We start from the raw sequence: 13,099 nt of genomic DNA, 5'->3' as shown, positions 1-13,099 counted from the left end.
CAATACTGTCTCTCAGCAGTAGTTGCAAATATAATAGAGTCATAGAATCAAAGAATCACCAACAAGAGTCTTCTGAGCATGGTGCCCTGTTAAGCAGCACTCTTTGCTTCCTCCCATATTCATACTGAATTTTTACAATCCTGGAGGATTAAATAACACAGCATAAATCCGAGGCCTAGGAACATTAAGAAGTGAATTTTGCTAACCACCTAAGGCAGAAAGTTTTACAAACCTTTACTTTTTTGCATTTGATTCTTTAGACTATCTTCAGCAGCTCATTTGGGGCCAAGAAACCTGTTAATCATCATATTCTACACACTCAAAAAGTCAAAACAGCCATCATACAGAGATAAGGAACTTTTCTCTTTATAAAATCTCTCTGTGCAAACACAGAATTGGGCAGTTATCTTTTTCCCAAGGGGCCTCCTCTATAAAGGTGAGCGTGATGAACATGGGACAGAAGATTCAGGATGAGTTTTAACTGTGAGGAATCTAGTGGGATTATTTCTTCAATTCTGTGAGGTGCACAGCTCTTCTGAATATTAATGCAAACATCATCAGAAATCATGGCTGCTTAACAGAGTGGAAACTGCTGTAATTTGAGGGGTGGGATGCTTAATCAGAGATGTTCCACTGTGGAAGTATAAAATTAACATTCATTTTAAAATGTTGGAACATTTGTCGAACAAATATTAATACATTTAATATTTTTTTCTTGCAAGCATACAAACAACAATTCAAGGGGGCAATAAATTGATCACAACTTACGATGAAATAAAAAAAAAGGGAGAAGGAAATGGAATATGAGAAATAAGTTTAAATTAGTTTCTTTACACATTTTAATTTAGATCTCTATAAAATCCAAGTACATATGAGTGGAATGAGTGCAAATAGAAATTTTAAATATCTTTATGTTCAAAGTTATACAATAAAGGTCCATTGAGCATCTCTGGCCCAATACACAGCACACGATTCATGCTGGCTGTTCAACTAATGGGACTATTAAACTGTTTTTGACAGCAAGCTGATCTGACAAAAAGAACTGATGTAGTTTTTCTCTCATTATCACTGACAGAAGATCCTCATGCCATATACTCTGTACCAGTCGTGCAGGCAAAACACAGAAATGGCACATTGGCCACAATCAGTTGTCATGCTCGAATGAATCTTTCTCCTGCTTCTGTGTAAAATTCTGCAAAAATTGTACTCTAACATTATTCCAGTCTTGTAACTCTAAGATACAGGGAAAAACACTGGGAGACATTGGTTTCTGATCAATAAGAGGAAGTCAGATATCCCTCACAGGATGAGTGCTTCAGATCATGTACTTCATTTGTGTGGGTGCTTGGCTTGAGGGAGTTGTCACAACAGGAAGGCAATAGGGACAGTGAGCTGTAACAACATACATTCCTGCTGTCTGGAGCAGTGATAACAAAAGCTAAGAGAACTTTGATGGAAAGGGATTGGGCAACTTGGTCACAATATTGTGGCTGCTGGGCAAAAGAGCAGTCACAAGGAAAGAGGAGAAGGTAATAGTAATATATGATAAGGGGAGAAGCAAGATGCAGAAGACTTTGTCAGGTGAGATTGATCTATGCAGATGTAGAATAGGTGATCTAGTGCACAAATGACAAATTATAGTAGACACACTGGAGTTTGAGTTTCTGATTCACTGACGCACTGCAGGATATCCACACATTATTCCACTAGAAAGCCATGGTGTAGACTGTATTTGATAATAGGCACAGAGCCCAGGTTCTAACTGTCCTAATATAGATGTTAACAGTGTAGGTGCTTGGCATCTAAACAAATTATTCCAAGCACCTTCATCAGCATAGATATATATATGTACATATATGATGAGTACCGGATCTCCTAATGCAGATGCTGACAGTAGGTCAGATAACTCATGTACTTACCTCTATTACTTATACTGATGAGACCTGTGACAGCATATAGATTAGTGGAGGCATTTATGTGATGGACACTTAAAGTCAGGTATGAGGAATCCCAACCCTCCTGTTTTTTATGGACATCCCAAGACAACTCACCCTTTCGCCATCCAGAAGCAGATGTACTCTGAAGTTCATTGATTCATTAAGAATGATCTCTTCGTTCCTGTACAAAATCTGAAATATTCTGCTGTAAACGTTGTTTTCATGCACACAGGCAGAGCAAAGGCTGGAATCACCTGCACAAAACACAGACAGACTGCTGGTATGATTTCTGTAGGGAGACTATTTTCTCTCTTATGCTTTCAATTCATGATTATTTAGGCCAGTTTTATTATAACTCATAATTAAACACTTGCATTCTCAATAATTAATGTTATTAACATTGGTTGTTGCAGGTTTCCAATCACAGTATTAAAAGAAACAAATGTTAAACACAACCAGGCACGTTGGATTTCAAAGTGAGAACAGCTAAACCTGTGTCAGCATTTACCCCAACTTTATTTCTAATGAAACCTAAACCATCTTATGTTCCCCAGGGAATCTTCAGAAGCATGAGCTATGGGTGCTCACCTGAAATACTTCGATTTTTGTCTACAGTGAGCATATTTCAGAAAAGGGAACTTCCTTGCTACCTCTGGTGCTTCTAGAAGTCACTACCCGGGAGAGAAAACAACAGCTAATAGCACATTTCAAATGAGGAAACCCAAAGTGCAGAGGCATCTTGGTTGAAATTATAGAAAAAGAATAGAAGTACATTTCATTCAACTTGATGAAAGTCCTGTGAAATCCCACAGGCCATTGGCCCACGTGAGAAATTCCAAGTTGGCCCACACAAAACAGACTGAATGAATTCAAGAATCACAAGCCTAAGCTTCTTCCCATTGCTTTCAGACAGTCAAAGTTTTCATCTGTTTGTGCTGTTATGTCACATGAGAACAAATAAGTTTCACAGATACACAGGTAGAATTAACCCTTCCTAACTTTGAATTCCTCCACTGTACGCAGTTTTTTCTGGCTACAGAAGAACCTGTGGGTTTTAAGATACTATGACTACACAGGAACCCATGGGTTTTCAGACACTGGGCATACGACAAAAAAGGATGAAAGATTTTATAATGAAAAGAATTCTAATTTTCACCTGAATTCCACTGTTTCTTAATTCTTCTTTCACTGACAAGAACAGAGCATGACTTGCTTAGCTTTCAAAATTACACTGAAGGCAACAACGTTTGCCTTGATGAGTTCATCCACAGGAGTTTGTGATATTTGTGTGCTTACCTAATGAGCAGCTTAGCACCAGAGTGAGGTTCTTTCCAATTCGGTCTTGGCAGTTAACTTGAATAACTTGTTAATGCTACTTCCATTGACACTGAGCAACAACTTGCAAAATTTACTTTCAGTCACTTCCATCGTTTTACAGCTTTCAGCTCAGGATGAGCCTGAAATTTAATTCTTTAGTGAGTGGTAATTTGTAACTCTCCTGATGAGATGTGTTTAAAAAAGGTGTACCAGAATCAGTACCTCAGAGAGAGACAGATCTTGTCAGGAAGCCAGCAAGCACACGCTTTTTAAAAAGAATAACAGTATCTCAGAAAAGTAACTTTTGGACATTTGGATCTGCAGAGCCTATTGTTTTGAGCCTATGATCTGGGGTAGGAAAAAAGTCCAGGTCAGAGTCTTAGGGACCACTGGTTTGTCAGGAGTTTCAAATCAGGGCTGGTCAATTCTGCTTTGCTAAAGCTACTGCTTTGTTCCACGTGCATATTTGCAATCAGAAGATACTGAGTTGATACTGACAAAGGACTAAAAATTTCCAAGGGTAAAGTATGTTTAAGGTGAAAAAAAAAAAAAATAGAAAAGAAGGGCTAAGAAAGAAAGAAAGAAAGAAAGAAAGAAAGAAAGAAAAGAAAAGAACGAACGAACGAACTAAATGTCACAATAGATAAGTGAATGGAGCCTTGACATTATAATCAATTGTAATCATTAGGTTTTGTGATGCTTGTCTGCTGGAACTGGAATACTGCAGACAAAGAAGTACCTTCTCCAAATAAATAAATAAATAAATAAATAAATAAATAAGTTAATGAAAAGGGTCAGTGGGAAAGAGTTCATTAAAAAGCAATAAGACTTCTGCTAATCAATTATCAGGACCACGGGGATGTCAACACAAACTACATTGAAATCATTTTCCTATTAACGACTTTTGCCAAGAACACCCGTGTGACAGTGTTTCACCTTGCTATTGCCTTCCCATCACATAGCCTTCCAAGTACTTCTGATAAAGTCCAAGCAGCCTAGAGAAATACACATTTATTTCCTGATGTTACACCCATTAGGCTAGAACATTTCAGCCTGATTAGCCCTTCAAAGCATGCAGTCGTATTTATTTTAATTTAAACCTCATCATATTAGAGACACTGCAAAAATCATATTAGGGTTATAATGCATTCTTATTCCTATCTGGCAGACAAAGGGAGCTTTATGTTATTTGATTTGGATATTGATATACCGCTGCTCTTCTAAGATGGAAAGTTTAATGTCATTTACTTTTCAAATGCACTTCTGCAAAGACCATTGCTAGTGTGTAACTGCTTTAGGAGCCAGATTTGCAAGGTGGCATAAAGAGACATTTCTCTTGCTGGAAAGGTCAAAATCAAAGACATGCAGATAAATACAGTGCTAAAAATTGCTTAGTTTAAGAACAGATCTATGTGGGTCACTCCAAAAGTAACGCCTTCAATTTATTTCCATGGAAACTCCTACATATAAAAAGAGAATTACACTGTTTGATAGAGGAAGTTCTGCTACAAAACATGATTTTTTCATCAGTCACCACCATTCTATCCAACTCTCTATTTTCACCAGCAATGAACGAGAGCCAACATGCTGTGCTTGCAAAAATCTGCATTTAGTGAAGGTGACATATTGTCATCACTGCTGAAACACACTACCCACCAACTCACTGTGCTCACATGTAGCTTTTGGTCTTTAACATTCAGCAAGCATTAATGAATGGCAGTGTATACCTGGCTGCATGACCATACTAAAGCTTTTTTCACTCAAAAGAAGTGGTTCCAAGCCAGACAGACGTATCCGTAGCCTATTCCACAAAAACATCACCATCATCCCAGTAACTTTTGGAAAGTAAGTTTTGCATATTTCTCCTTGTTCTTGGGAAGCTTTCTGACAGTTACGTTGTCCTAAATGCACAAACTTGTCAGCTAACAGACACAGTAGCATGAAGGCTGGCATTTACCATGGCTGACATCCATCAGAGACCTGATAGTCCAACCTTTGTTGGACTAGATGACCCTTCAAACTCAAACTACTCTACTATAATCCTATGATGATGGTTGCTAGAAGAAGACATAGGAGAGGAGAGCCACGAAGATGATCAGGGGACTGGAACACTCCCCTATGAAGACAGTCTGAGGGAGCTGGGCTTGTTCAGTCTGGAGAAAAGAAGGGTGCGGGGTGACCTCATTGCAGCCTTTCAGTACCTAAAGGGAGCCTACAAACAGGAGGGGAATCAACTCTTTGAAAGGGTTGATAACTGCAGGACAGGGGGAAATGGTTTTAACTTGAGGGAGGGAAGATTTAGGTTGGACGTCAAGGGAAAATTATTTGCTATGAGAGTGGTGAGGCGCTGGAACAGGCTGCCCAGAGAGGTTGTGGATGCCCCACCCCTGGAAATATTCAAGGCCAGGTTGGATGGGGCCCTGGGCAGTCTGGTCTAGTATTAAATGGGGAGGTTGGTGGCCCTGGATGTGGCAGGGGGGCTGGAGATTCATGATCCTTGAAGTCCCTTCCAACCCTGGCCATTCTGTGATTCTGTGATTCTGTGATTCTGTGACAGAGCAGATATACACCTGTGCACATACATCCCCCTCCATCCTCCAGGACAAAGCATAAGGTGATGAGAGAGAAGCTTGAAACTCTCCCAAACCCCTTTCTAGCAAAACCTCACCTACCCATACAGCTTTGAGTTATGTCTGCACTGCTCACAGGCCACATGCACTCCAAGAAAAACACATTTGGTATGTGGAAACTGCTGGAAGCTCTGAATCCCTGGTGAGAGCTTGAGTTAAGACTATACTGACCTTCTTTTAGCTCTTTATTCCACAATTTCAAATATCTAGGTTTTGGTAAATTCAACAAGGAAAGACTAATCTTGCAGTAATTACCTTTGCTCAGTAAATTTTCTTGTCAGGAGGTGTCACAAATGCACCTCCTGACACAAAAATTCGATGAGCAAAAGCTAATTATGCTACGTCCCTTAAACCAACAGGAATCCTGTTTCCCATGTCCTTTTCCTAAATGGCTTTTTCTTTACTGCTTCTCTTCTTTGGATGAAATTAGCCTTCAAAATATCACAAAGTGAAAGAGCTAAGTAACAAATTCAGGTTTTATCTTCAGCCAAACTTAGTGAGAATAGAAACTACACTGTTCTGAGGACCATCACTAGGAGCAAGGAATTTGAATAGGGAGCTGTCTGTGGCAGACATGAAAAAGCTCCTACAAAATAATCTTTCCATAACATCTCAGAGTATGTAGAGATGAGTGGGATGGAAGAGTAGGATTTATTAAGTTAGTAAGTTAGCAATGGATAAGCAAATCTGTTTAACATCCTCAAGAAAAAGCACCAGGATCTGAAGAACATCTGAAGATAGTGTTCAAACTGGACAGGTCCTTTGACCTTTCTAAGACCCTAGTACACAAAGCAGATGGAATATATCTCCTCTCAGATTTCACTGGCCAGTTATTCCTACTGTCCTCTCCAGCTTCATCAGTTTCTTCTTTTTCAACTCTGAGCCTTTTTAACCCCCTACTTCTACTACTTTGGCTCTCGTTATGCCTCAGTTATCTCCTTTCTTACCTTCAAATCTTCTGTACTCTAATCACTGTGTACTCACTCTTTTTTTTTTTTTTTAATGTCTATGAAAATGGCTTGAGAAGGTTCAGTAATATTTCACCTTGGCAAATTCAATTGATAATGACACTTGCATGTCTCAACCTCTGATTTCTGTCAAGAAGAGACTCTGAATTGGCAATATCTTGCTGTAGTGGAGACTTGATGATGAATGAATCCTCAGAGCCATTGAAATCATGGGGATCCTTGCTGTTTGCTAGCAATAGGATTGGATAGTTTTTAAGGTCTGTGCAATCTGCTTGGCATATAAGTCATTAGGATGCTCCAATCTCATCAGCTAAATTATTTCCATAATTGCATTTTCAATTTTGCTTCCTCCTGCTATCTGTAACTGCTGAAGGAAACTGGAATAAATGTTAAGCAACAGTCCTTTTCAAGGACAGTAGGCATCCCTGCATGAGATCCAGACTTGCCTGGGAGCCTTAGTATAAGGAGACCTTTGAGAAATGATGGAGCTGTGTTTCTTTGTATTTCATCAAGACTTACAAACACACAACTATCTAACACAGTTCCTAACCCAAATTTTCACGTTAGATGATAAAATAGCCATGGGTGAAAGGCAATATATTTTAGAGAATTTCTAAAGAAAAATCAACCGTTAGAAAGGAAGAGGTACTTGGCTGTAGAGCTACAGAGACCATGCACAAGTAGAATGGATATCACTACATCACTTTGCTTTACTTTCTGGTCCTGCTGGGGGACTAGAGGAATGAAGAAAGCCTTGGTATTAGATCCTTTTCCCACATACAATTTTTCTATTAATCTTGTAGAACATGTCAGCTTTACTGAAAACTACAGAGGGAAAACACCATACTTATAACTTTCTATTACCTCCACTTTTAGTACACTTCATCCTGGGGTTTGAAGAAGAATGATCAGAAAGTGGACTCACCCTGACCTTTATTCTCACCTTTATTCACTAGCCCAGAGAAGCAAGACAAATCAGTAATTTTTCAAAATAAGGAAGTAGGAAATGTGATGACTAGGTCCCAGCACTCTGCTGCTGGAGAAATTACATCACTTTCTATCCCCTAAGCAGGACAGAAAACAAAGTCATATTTGTTATTCTAAATATAAAATCATAGCTCCAGGGAATACCAATACGACAGCCCTTTTGAAAGACGACTTCAGGTTTACATCCTGCCTTCTCCAGAATTCTGCCTTTGCTCTTTATTGAGTTTTGTGTGTGAGGTCTAAAAAGGAACAGGAAGTAATTACAGCGTCAGAAAAAAATCCATATGGAAAAGTAATATAACTTCAAAACTATCCTCCTTAATGCCTTTACATCCATAGCAGTGGAAACAAGGTAATTACTAGAAAAATCCTGAATCTTTCTTGCCATCTGAGGAAAGTATTATTACACTACTGCTCAAATAAATGGAAATTTAGAGTTCTGCTAAGCTCTGATTTAATGAAAGATATACTCTTCAATAACACGGGTAAACCAAGCTGCTCTAGTTGTAAACAGAGCTTTACCACAAACATTTCATTATGAATAACAGCACACACCGAAGAGTTTATATCTCAGATTAATTCAGACTCAAGAAACATATCATAGTCTATATGTTTGGGTTCCCACACAAGCAAATGTCACATTCCTTCAAATGCAGTTTCATTCTCCTTGTCGCTCGTGCACAGATAGATGAAGGGCACTGCAACACACTCACGTGAGAAAGAGCTCTGAGCATTTCAATACCTTTCTACCCACAGGCCTTATGTTACTACCTACGCAGCCAAGCTGTGTCACCGGTTCCTGTGATCTTTCCTAATCTTCTTGAGTATAAAATCATCTGCTGGAGCATCACAGAAGGAGGCAGTGTAAAATTAGCTTGCTGCCCTTGCTCTGAAGCAAATTAGAAACAGTCATAGTCTTCTCCCACAGCTCAATGGTGAGGATGGGTCACTGAGTGGTACACATAGCATTGTCATTAAAATCTCAGCCTGGACTACCTGTATCCCACCTGTGTGTAATCTGAATCATTTCTATGGCATGTATCTTCCCAGTTAGTACTGTCATAAACATAACCCCAATATGTCTAGTGGTTGACTACATTTTCCTGTCCAGACACACTGTCCTTCTGATATTTGGCATACAAAATTCCCACTAATATCTCTAATATCAAAAGAGAGATGTTTCTTGTTTAGAGTTCCTACAAAATACTTGTGTATTTACTAAGTTCCTGTGTCATCTAATTTCTTCTACTGTTGCCAAATTTCTTAAACACTTGTAGGCCAAGTTAATTTTTCTATTTTTAGTGAAATTTAAGATGTGGACATTCCTTGAATGAACAGTATGCTATCTTGCCAGAGCCTATGCTCTTCACTGTAAAACTAAACCAAAGATCAGAAAGCCTTGTGCAAATAGCAGTGTTTATCTAACTTGCTTTTTTCCCTTTACCATCTGTTGGAACCATATGTCTTCTTAAATAAGAGATAATTATAGGTCTCTACCACAACTAATCAAATAGTGCAAACTGTGGTAAACTTCAGCTGGAAATTCCATTTATTCTATATGAAAATTCTTCCTAAAATAGACATTGAGGTAGTGATCTTACTCTGTTTCTTTACTCTTGGTATACTGTAGTTGTAGCTGAGACACAAGTTTGTGTTAAGGTATGGGATAAATTCAGAACAATAAGCATCAAAGAAGAGTTCACACAAAGTACATTAGCAAGAGAGACCTTGGGACTGAAAGTGACTGTCTAATGAATATCCATTGCTATGTACTCTACCTGAGCACTTAATGTTCTTAGTTTTCCTTCACTGTCCCTGTGCTGTTCCTCATAATCAAAGTAAGAAAAGAAACACCCTTGTCACAGACATATATGATTTTTAGAACTGAGTAACCTGAGAAAAGAAGAATCTGGTACTAAAATTAAATTTTGGAAGAGAGATTCCAGACTATTTAGAGAACAATAAGTCTCTTTATAGGCTTAAAAAAGACAAGACTTCATTTTAATGTCCAATGGGCATTAGCATAAATGTCTACTTGTATAAATGTGCATTAACACCATTCATTCAAATGTTTTATAACCCAGCAATGCTAGTGTCACTTTGCATTGCTTTGCAATGTGAAAGGACTGAAGGATAAAAATGAATTCAGTCCTAAATATGGAGAACGAATTGTTGAAGTGCCTTTCAAATAACCCAAACACTAGCTGTGTGTTTCAGAATCACAGGAATACAGAAATTTCAGAATGTTATGCCAACCTTCCAGTCAATTTAGTACTATTCTGGCAGAAATTAAGATTTTCTGAAAAGAAAGGCAAATGGAAGAAGTAGTATGTTTTGAGTTACTTAATTCCAATGTTCAGTTAAGTAGCTGCTTTCCATTAAAAATTTCACAAACTCTTTGTGTGCATTAGTGGTGTGCAAAAGAATGCCCTGACAAGAAGGCTAAAGCACACTGTTTGAGAGGGGAGCAAGAAAAAAGAGGGAGGGGAAGGAAAACATCTCCATTTTCCTCACTACAAATATTTACAGATTCAGATATGTCAGAGCTGAAATACAAAAAAAAAAAAAAAAAAAAAAAAAAATCAACTCTGACTGTATGTACTGTACAGACACAGCAAGCATAGAACCTTTAGAGATTGAAGGTTTCCCAGCTGAGGACATACGTGTTTCAAATTTTCTGATTAATGGTGTGGATTTGGAACTAAACACCCTCCTAATGTACTATTGCCACAGTACCATTTATGCTTATTGTGTTCAGGAAGGTGATGGATAGACGTCATATATTGACCAAACTTTTGTCTCCTGCACTATAGTTAGCTGCACTGGACTCAGAGGATAAATTACTGTGAATTAAATAAGCAAAGCTTTTTTCTGACAGTCAAAAATATTACAGTAAGTTTAATTATAAGATGTGAAAGGCAGCCCCTAAGATTCCACCATAAAACAAAAAGCCTGAGGATCCAGCAGAAAGGACTTCAGACTCTAAGTGGAAGGATTAAATTTTCTTCTGTATGTTTTATATCTTTTAGCAGATATTTTAATTTCTAATCAGCTGAGGCATAAGAATGCTCCTCTCCTCCTCTAGGTCAGCCAGCTCTTGCATGATTAGTGATTTAATTGCTGAACTGTCTATGCAGCTCAGCACAAATATGCAATAAAATTATTTTTTCTTACTCACTTACTTCTCCAATTAGATTCCATCAACCTCTGCCATTCCATCAGTAAATTTTTTGCTTTATGCACATTATTTTCAATTAAAATCCTGCATCTTCATCTGGATCACACATGCACATAAATCAGCAAGAGACCTATCATACTTTGTCAATGCATGTCAGCCACAAGCCATTTGGCTTTCTGTCTGGGATTTCATTAAACTGCATTAATGTTCTCTTTCTCAGTGATGTGCCAAGAGTATCATTAGTTTTTCTTCCTTGGATTGATGTCTGGTAAGGCTATTCATCGCCTTCAGTCTGAATTAAGGGTCATTCAAGAAAAGGAACCCTTACCATTTTCTGAACAGGCTGTCTTTTTGTTTGACACAAACTGTGTACATCTCATGGTTCTGCACTAAGATCTTAAGACAACTTAGCACTATAAGACTAGAGGATCACAAGTCTATTCCCCCTAGCCTCCCTCAACAAAACCCATTTAAGATACTGTGACTGAAATGGGCCGCATCTTGTCTGTCCAAAAAATCTCTGAGACAAAAGGGTTTAATTGCATTTAAAAATAAAGATTACCAAAATTTTACTTCCACCATCTTATAATTAGGAAACTTGCACAGAAATATGGTGAATCAAAAGATGATCCTGAGAATCAGTGGTAGAGCTGGAAATGAACTCAGTGTAAAGAAAGGTCTCTATTTACCATCAAACAGAAGCATGCTCTGAAATGGCAACACTAGCGCCGTGCAGCATATGAGAGATCTGGATGCCCAGTGCTATCACTGTTCCCTTGAGAGACACTGGGCAAATCATGAAGCTTCTCTGCGGCTCAGTTCCCACAGGCTAATTATTCCTTCACTTTGTATCTCACTTAAAGACTGCAGCTGCTATTTTTATCTCTGAGTTTTATTACAATGCTTATCACAGACTATCAGTCACTGTGTCTAAGTTAGCTAAGAAACACCTACTAAACCTAGGATAGAAGCCTTTGATTATCTTCACAATAAGTAAATTGTGCAGATATTTCCCTTGGTATAATTTTGCAAGTGATAATCATTTATACTTTTTTGTATTAGCTTTATAACATCTCAAATCTCTTCCTTCATCATGTAAACCCATTCATCAACACTCCTAATGATTTTGAGATCAATAATCCCAAGTGTAATTCATGGGACAAATATGCATCTCTGACTTAAGCTGAATTTCAGGCCCTTAGATATCCAAATCTACACAGTTGTCTGCTGGAAAAATTGTCACTCCTTGCAAAGATCAAAGAAGAAAACAGATCAGAAGTGTGCTGCTGCAGCTTACAGTTTCTTTCCTAGCTTTTAACCTCTTTCCTAAAGAATAATACAATAAGAAGTAAATATTCAATTGGTGCAACTTTGGAAACAGCCTATCATTTCTGATGTTACACTGAATGAAGAGAATGAATAAGTAATTATATTGTTCCTCTGGATTTCAGTGGCAGGAAAGCCTAAGAGAAGAACAAATACTGGAGATCCCAAATGACAAATACTCTAGAGTAATCAGAAAAGCAAGCCAATGTATGAAGTAGTGTAAGAGGAAACAAGAGTCATAGAAACAAACTCCGTTCTCTTTTCAGTGCTTTTATAATTGCTGTAAGCGAACAGAATGCTGGTTTCCATTACTCCAGGAATAGTAATTTAGGTTGAGATTGTTCAAAAAATGTGAAGAAAAAAAATACTGTTCATTTTGCATTAAGTCTTTTACATATATCCATGTACTTTTAAGGATGGTTACCATTGAAAAAGAAGGCTATGGGAAATAATATGAAAGCCTGTGGATATGAATCACAGCCAAAAAAAAAAAAAAAAAAATTAAAAAACAAAACAAAAAAAAAACCAGCCTAAGAGTTAATTTGTTCTTATTTATAATTAATAGAGGAAATTTAAAGACTTGACGGGAACTTTTCACACAGGCAAGAAGAATGAAAAACCGAGGGGAAACTGGAAAACATCCAATGTAGGCTTGGCAAGAACCTTTGGCAGAAATGTTAAAAGCTTTCATAAATTAAAATGAAGGAAAAAAAGAAAAGAAAAGAAAAGAAAAGAAAAGAAAAGAAAAGAAAAGAA

The 13,099-nt window shown here is 37.8% G+C and overlaps 1 protein-coding gene across 1 annotated transcript in view; it reads right to left on the bottom strand.

Moving 5' to 3' along the window:
• The window catches only part of FAM135B (family with sequence similarity 135 member B), a 120,033-nt gene that overhangs the window by 60,504 nt on the left and 46,430 nt on the right, over positions 1 to 13,099 (bottom strand). Inside the window, exon 3 of the mRNA XM_042839942.1 lies at positions 2,052 to 2,191. Within this exon, the coding sequence (XP_042695876.1) occupies positions 2,052 to 2,191 (140 nt within the window). The remainder of the gene's footprint in view (positions 1 to 2,051; positions 2,192 to 13,099) is intronic.

Source organism: Centrocercus urophasianus, unplaced genomic scaffold (genome assembly GCF_019232065.1).
Source record: "Centrocercus urophasianus isolate 14NV4802_14NV808 unplaced genomic scaffold, USGS_Curo_1.0 seq_11, whole genome shotgun sequence".
NCBI classification, from domain to species: domain Eukaryota; kingdom Metazoa; phylum Chordata; class Aves; order Galliformes; family Phasianidae; genus Centrocercus; species Centrocercus urophasianus.
This window is presented reverse-complemented; position numbering and strand designations above follow the sequence as displayed.